The sequence below is a fragment of the Cygnus atratus genome, chromosome 1, assembly GCF_013377495.2.
Source record: "Cygnus atratus isolate AKBS03 ecotype Queensland, Australia chromosome 1, CAtr_DNAZoo_HiC_assembly, whole genome shotgun sequence".
Classification (NCBI taxonomy): domain Eukaryota; kingdom Metazoa; phylum Chordata; class Aves; order Anseriformes; family Anatidae; genus Cygnus; species Cygnus atratus.
Window position 1 is genome coordinate 15,831,300 of NC_066362.1, and position 7,302 is coordinate 15,838,601.

Consider the following 7,302-nt stretch of genomic DNA (forward strand, 5'->3'; position numbering starts at 1 on the left):
GGTGAAAAAATAGAGGGACAGTTTAAGCATTTGTTGTCACAAAAAATAATACAAAAGAAGTGGTGAATGTAAGCCTGAAATTGAATCTCATTTGAGCCTCATGTCATAAGCTATTGAGTTTATTAAACTGTCACATTCCCCGGATGGAATTTATAATCACTGTTTTATGACGTGTTTCGTCTTCTGTAATTTATAGTGATAAATTACACAGTCATAACAGCAGCTCTGAGGGAACTCTCTTGCACCTCCTGATAAATGTCCTGTCAGGTCTTGGCAAACTCCACACACACGTACACCTTTGAATATTTTTAGTGCACACACCCTGATACTCAAAAGATTTGTGGCTCTTACAAAGACTTTTTTTATTTTGTCTCCTTGCAGTGTTTTAGGACTGGAGGTTTATTTATCCAGCCTTATAAAGTGCAGGGGAACAAACTGAAGTATAATTTGAACAAGCTACTTTTATCAGTAGCATCAGGTGCATCGTGCCTGAATGTATTTTCCCCTAAAGCAGCATAACATCTCTTGGAAAGTTAAGTAAATAAAATGAACTGGGGCGCACATTCCCTTTCCTTACTCAGAAGAGGAGGTATTATTTGTATGTGCAACGGACTGGAACTGGGAGGAGTGTTGATCAGGGGTTATGATCAGATATCTGTAATGTCACTAGAGGTGAAGGCCTAGGGAAGTCCTGGGGACAGGCTTTGAAATACCCAAACCCCTTGTAGGAGAGCATCCTGGGTTTATGGGTCACTGAAAAGCTTGTGAAAGTCTTACCAGTGATCCAGAACTGGACAACGCTCATCTTCCTGAGAGACGCCACTGAAAACAGACACAGACACCCCAACTGCGTGCAAAAACGAGCCATTACTAATGTTTTGATTTCTGACGCAGGAAGTACCACAGTCACTTGCTGCAGTTCGATGGACAAGGAGGCTGGCGCTTCGAACAGCTGAACACGGCCGTCCGTCTATCACTGAGTGAGGAAAAACAGAGACTGGAGTCCCAGCTTGCAGGAATTCCCAAAATGCAGCAGAGACTGAATGAACTGTGTAAAATGCTGGGAGAAGACTCAGTGCTTAAAAAAATGGACAAAGAGGAATAAATAATTTATGTTTTATGTTTTTAAAAGTATTTTTTTAGTTAAAAGCATTACAAGTTCAGACATTATCCTTTGCATGCATTGTGCTAGAGGCTTAGAGCATAGAGAAACACAGCCAGCAAAAAATAATGCTCTGAATGCTATGTAGGACTTCAGCATTTTAGTATTAAGGAAGAACGCGGTTGAACTGTGAAAAGAAAATAAGCAAGTGCACAGAGTATGAGATTAGTCCTTGCAGCTTATGTTAATTCCTAGTGAAAGCTCAATTCACTGCAAAGAGCTACCAACACTCTTAGGTTTTGTAGGTGAGTTTTGGCCTGAGACTTGGCCTGCGGAATGTGCTCTTGTACCAGGTCACTGTGTGCGTATGATATGCCTGCTACGCAGAGCGAACCTGGCATGAAACTCAGGCATGGAGCACGGCAGAGGCAGCATCTGGGTGAGTATGCGGATGCGTGCAAAAGTCTCACTTGGGTATAAGAAACGTTCTTTCGGCCCATGTAAAACAAAACTCCTGTTCTACTACTGAGTCGCATACACACCTTTACCTGCGTTTCCATAGGAAATAACGTAATAGGCTGACCAGAAGGTGATTTTCTAAGCAACCTACTGCCCTCGCAACATGAGAAACAGGGAAAGAGCTGAATATGTAATATACAGGTGCTGTACTTGATGCTGTTGTGCACAGCTTCGGAGGCTCTTTGCCCTTGGTGATTTATCGGCTCCTTCGGGGAATTATTTGTATCCTGTTCATAACCTCTGGGGGGGAAATGTAGCACTGAGCCTGGCATCAGGAGACTTTGTTTTGCTTGACTAAGTCTTTCTTCTGCTTCAGGGGCCTGATCCAGCCACTGGAACTCTGACCCAGTTCCTCCATTGGTAAAATCACAGTGTAGGCACTGAGACACTTTGTGATGGGAAGGACTGTGGGAGAGGAGAACGGTGGTTTCTAACAATACACTGAATTCTCAGGCGTGCCACTTAAAACGCTCGGCACTTACAAAGGGCTGTGAAAAGTTAGAGCATTTTGTAACCACTAATTGATGCCTGCCATGTTTTGTTAGAGTGGGTGAGCACTGCTCTCCCTGTGGGCAAGCAAGAGAACGCAGCAGTTACAGCTCTGCTTCCAGGTGCGCTCACTGGTCGTGCCAGCTACTGCGCAGCTCAGTAGGAACGGTGTCCCCAGTCAGTCGGAAGGGCTCTAAACTGAAACTCCCTGAGACCTCAGAGCTGGCCTGAGTGCCTTGCCGGAGGCCAAACCCAGTGAACTAGAAATAAAGACGGGGGTGGATGTAAGAGCTCCTGGCCTGCTCTCCCTGACTGCAAGCACGCTGCCTTTCTAGATGAAATGCTTGCCATGGCCCATTAGCTTCCTTAGCAGCAGCATGTGCTGGGATGGGGATACCACAGCTGCAAGATGTACAGCTGACCTCTCCTCCTTCATTGCTGGAAGCTGTTCAGAGACAGATCAGGAGTGAAAGGCAGAGCAGGTAAAAGCCTTTGCAGGTATTTCATCTGCTGCAGGTGAATGAGTGAGCCTTAGAAGAGATACAGCACTCCTGAAGTTTGTTGGTTCCTTTTTTTCCTAGAAGAAGTACAATTTCTTAGATTTCTGATGATTGCTGCTTACTCTGAGGAAGGGTAGTGCACAACTGCTGAGAGAGGAGAAACGTGCTGGGGTATTTGCTGAGCTGTGTTCAGAACTGAACGCTACAGACAGCTTTTCATAGGAGAGCAGGATTCACATCTCAGAGTAGGCTGTCTTCCTTCTCACTGTGCGTGCTAGACTTGCTGCTTTGGCTGTTCCCCTGTGGCTCTTGCACCAGAACCTGGAATACGTCTGGTCCCTGCCCTGCTCCTTCGGAGTCTGTGGCTTGAATGCAACCCTGTACTTGTTCTGGTGACAGCTCTCATTAGTTTTCTCTGCAGAGTCCCCTAGGACATCTCACTGACACAGAAAGGAGTGCTCCTGGGAACCTCTGAAAGGGATGAGAAATTAAGGTTCAAATAATAAGCTGTTGTGCTGCAAAGTAGAGGCGAAGTACAAAGCACAGGTCAGCGATGTGGTGGATGACATGTGCGTGCGTTTTAATCTGCAAGTGTCTCTGCTTGTCCCTCTCCCTGAAGGCTAGCTTTCCTCCTTCTCATCTTCAAAGACAAATTTGTAACTGCTGAGGAAAGAAGAAGTCAGCCAAGAATCTGTTCTGGGTGAGCATAAATGAGATGACTGATGATTTTAAGGCCTGTGTGTTCCTGAATTATGTTTCTCGAATCAGGTGTGCGCTGTGTGCCTGCCCTTGCCACAGCTGCAGCATACCTTTGTGCTAGCACAACCCAGCCACAAAACCACTTTTCCACAAGGTTCTCCCGAAGCAGGAGCTGAGGTGGAGGAAGGGGAACGACTGTTATGCACTTTACTGTGTGGCTGGGAGCTTAACCAGGGTTGTCCCGTCCTTGAATGAGGAGGACACTGAGAGGCACCGAACGATTGGCCCAGTTCAGCATAGCTCCCAGTTACAGCTCCCAGCCTCCCACCAAAGCTCAGCACCACAGCACTGGACTGGTTGGGAGCTGGTACTGGTGAGCACAGCCCCCCAAAATCTGCTTTATCGCCTTGCAGAGATCAAGCTGGCCATCTGCTCTGGCCCAACAAAAACAAAAAAATTTCCGATGGAACTGCTTAGAAGGGGAAAGTTTTTGTTGGTCGTGTTGTTTGTTTTTAATGAAGTTCTGCGTAAAATGTACATCATGACTGATGAGATTTTAATGGAAACTGAAATTGCACTAGAATCAATGTAATAGTATTTTTCTTTGAGTTTGCTGTGTATTTCTTGGATCCAGTGGTATTCTTGGCTGTCCCCATTCAGTAATATGGTGTAAAATAACCCAGCATCTCACTCTGCATTCTTGCAGGAACAAAAAGAACATGAGAGCGCTGATAGGAAAATAAAACCCTTCCCTAAATAGGATTTGTCTGAGTAATGCCAAGCCAGTTTTAGAAGGATTTTCCATGCTGGTGATTCATTCTTCTTCAAGTTAGTTTTGTGGTTTGAAGAGAAGCTGCCCTGGAGATTTTCTCTGCAAACGTCTGGCTTGTTCCAAATGCTGATTGAGACAGGAGCCTCTGGTTCTGTTTCTAGAGAGTTTTGCCTCTGGTGTGATCAAGGGCAGCTCACTTTGTGCTCCTTTGGACATGGCCAGGAAAGCAAGAGCAGAGGTGCGCGCTCCCCGCTCGGGGAATGTCTCAGGTTGATGCTCTTCTGCAGCCACGATCGAGGGAGCACGGGGCTGTTGCAGTGCTCCCAGAGAGGGCCAGAGCAGGGCAGGATGCCTCGGTGGAATCCTTTTTCTTGGTACAATGAGAGTTATCCGTCAGTGTCTGTTCTCTTTCTGGCTTCCAGGAGCTGTGGCTCCCCGGGAAGCCAAGGAAGCGCCTTCTTGGCTTTCCTTCCAAGTGGTGCATCTAGCTGGAGCTAGGCAGATCCCACTCTCAGCAGGGATGTGGTGTAGCGCTGGGGGTCTCCAGCCTCCCAGGGCAGCCTCTCATGCCCCAGCACTCAGGGCAGACTGGGCTTGGCTGGGTCTTCATCCTAGGAGGGTAAGGTGCTGAGCAAAACTCACACCAGTCTCAATCATGGAGTAACCGTACAATAAAAACATTAAGTATCCACATCAGTTCGTTCAGATAATGCTGGGATTTTTTTTTCTAGAGTCTTCAAAATGGAAGGAAGCATTTTCTGTGCATGGGATTTCAGTATTTTAACCTAGGAAAAGTTTGTTTTTCGCTTAGTTTTGGGACCAGGCTATTTCGTGTATTAGATTTGGCAGCCCTCCTTCTGCAGGAGTAGAAAAACGTAAGAATCTTGGAAGGATTTTTTTGAAACCAGTGGGATCTGTATTGAAGCGAGGAATGAAGGACTGGGTATTCGATGGTGTACATTTAGGGAAAACTGCAATAAAAATGATATCCTAAAGCAAATGAACAAACAGATCTACAGGCCCCTCAGTATGTCAGAATCATCATAATGCATGTCAAAGCCAAGTTTATGAGCCTATGGTCAGATTTCAGTCGTATATGGAATGAAATCACCCGACTGAGTCGTTCACACAGCTTGAGAGAACTGAACTGCTAATCGAATGTGTCTTTGTTTTATGTTTGATATTAATGCCTTTTTGAGAGCCGACAATTTATAAAGCAATAAATTATGCTTTCCAGTTGTAATTTATTCCAACTTCAAATAAAACATGTTGCATTTACTTTGCCTTTGCAGTTTTCCTTATGAATCATGCACAAAGCAGCCGAGACCCGTGCGAGAGCTGTGCGCTCTGGGGACCCCTTCCCGTGCCTCGTTTCTGTGATGGGGTTGGGAAGCCAGGGGTAGGTGTTGTGTCCACCCACCGAGCTGGCTTGTGTCCAGCCAAGTCAGAGAGCACCGACAGAGCAAAGTCCAGGGCGTGAGCCATGAGAAACGCACATTTTGGGGTTTTGGGGGGTTGTAGGACTGTGCTAGGGCTCATCGCAGCACGAGGAGACAGGCTGGACTGCGGTAGGAGGTGAGGCCACACGTGGCTTTCATGTTTTTTTGGAAGACGTGTTGGTTTTCGTTCCTTGGAGAGCATCCCCATGTTCTGGCCAGGCCAGCAGAGGGCTGGCACCGTGTGCTGGCTGAGTAGAGGTGTTCAAAGGCTTGGTACAGCTGAAAATTTCTGGTCAGTGGGGAATATCTGGAAGAACACCTCACGGGGCCTAACTTCTGATTAGGGCTCATTCTGCGGCACCTGCTTTGTGTGTTTTAAATTAGTGTCTTTAACCCCATGTAAATGAGGCCATCTATGACAGGGCACCAGGGAAGTGTAAGAAATACTGCACCCACCCAGCACAAGTTTGGTGTGTGTGTGAGGAATCTGTTTTTAAAGAGAGTAATTAAAAAGGAGAGAGAGAGAGATTGTGGCTGGTGGCCGATCCGGGGCTGAGGAGCCAGCCAGGCCCCGGGCAGAGTCCCCAGCAAGAAACCAGGCTGGGAGGAGGTCTGGGAAAAAAAACAGTCCGACAGAGCCCATGGGAAGAGCTTGGCGAAATCCCCCAGGATTGCAATGCTCTGGTGCAGGCTGAGGCTCAGGGAGCAGACTGTGCTCAGCCACCTGTGGGCATGGTTGAAAATCACCAGGAGAGAAGACACGGAGCCACAAAAAGCCATGCACAGAGCTGCACGCTCCAGGTTAAACAGGCAAGAAAGGGCAGAGCCTGGCGTTAGGGAATGAGAGGAGGACTGCGCTGGACTAGCTTGGAGTTTGCAAATGCTGGCATGGCCAGGAATGGGGAGGACATGCAGTTATCCTAGAGCCTCCCTTCCCAGGAGCACAGGATGCTGAAGCACAGCAAGATCTGGGAGTCCAAAAGCCAGCAGGACTTTTCTTCACTTGTGTATGTGCTGAGGTCCATATTTGAGTGCAAGTCTCCACCATGTCGCTAAACTTGTCACTAAGAAGAGTCAGAAGTGAGAGAAGGTGGCGGGGGAAAAATCCCTGAAGAATTTTCTCTGTTGGATAACTCTATGCTGACTGTGCAGCTTCAACAACATGAAAAATTCAGTAAAAAATAAGACTTTTTAACATCTTTCAGAAGTTTACTCTTCTTATATGAGAGATCATTTGCAAACTAAAAATGTTGCTTAATTGCCTGGGAGGTTGGGTGTTGTTTGTTTGTTTGGGGTTTTTTTGATTTTTTTTTTCCTTATTTTCTCTGTTTTTACAGAGGACAAAGGGAATAATTAAACCTACTTTGGGTAGATCAGCTTTCTTGGTGTCTGTTCATTAAATAATCCTAAGTTGGAGGAGAAGGGGTTTGGAAAAGATGGAGATGCCACATATCTGTTGTCATCAAACATACAGTGACAAGCTGGCCCTGACAGCATTTGTAGGATAACACAGGTATCAAGAGAGAAAAAAACACTCATTTATTGTTTGATTTTAGTATGAAAATTGTAAAAAATTGTAAAAATAGTAAAGTTTAGTTAGATAGAAATGTCTTTGAAATGAAGTTTTATAATTGCTCTGTTTTAGAGCCACATTTCAAGTAGATCAGATTCATAGACACAGACACACAGACACAGATTTCTAGGTTGGAAGAGACCTCAAGATCATCGAGTCCAACCTCCGGCCTAACACTAAGTACTCCACTAAACCATATCGCTAAGCTC

The 7,302-nt window shown here is 46.1% G+C and overlaps 1 protein-coding gene across 1 annotated transcript in view; it reads left to right on the forward strand.

The window, feature by feature from the left end:
- ABCD2 (ATP binding cassette subfamily D member 2) overlaps positions 1-5,357 on the forward strand; it is a 47,451-nt gene extending 42,094 nt beyond the window's left edge. The window contains exon 10 of the mRNA XM_035549275.2: positions 895-5,357. Within this exon, the coding sequence (XP_035405168.1) occupies positions 895-1,105 (211 nt within the window). The 3' untranslated portion in view covers positions 1,106-5,357. The remainder of the gene's footprint in view (positions 1-894) is intronic.
- Positions 5,358-7,302: the final 1,945 nt, after the last annotated feature.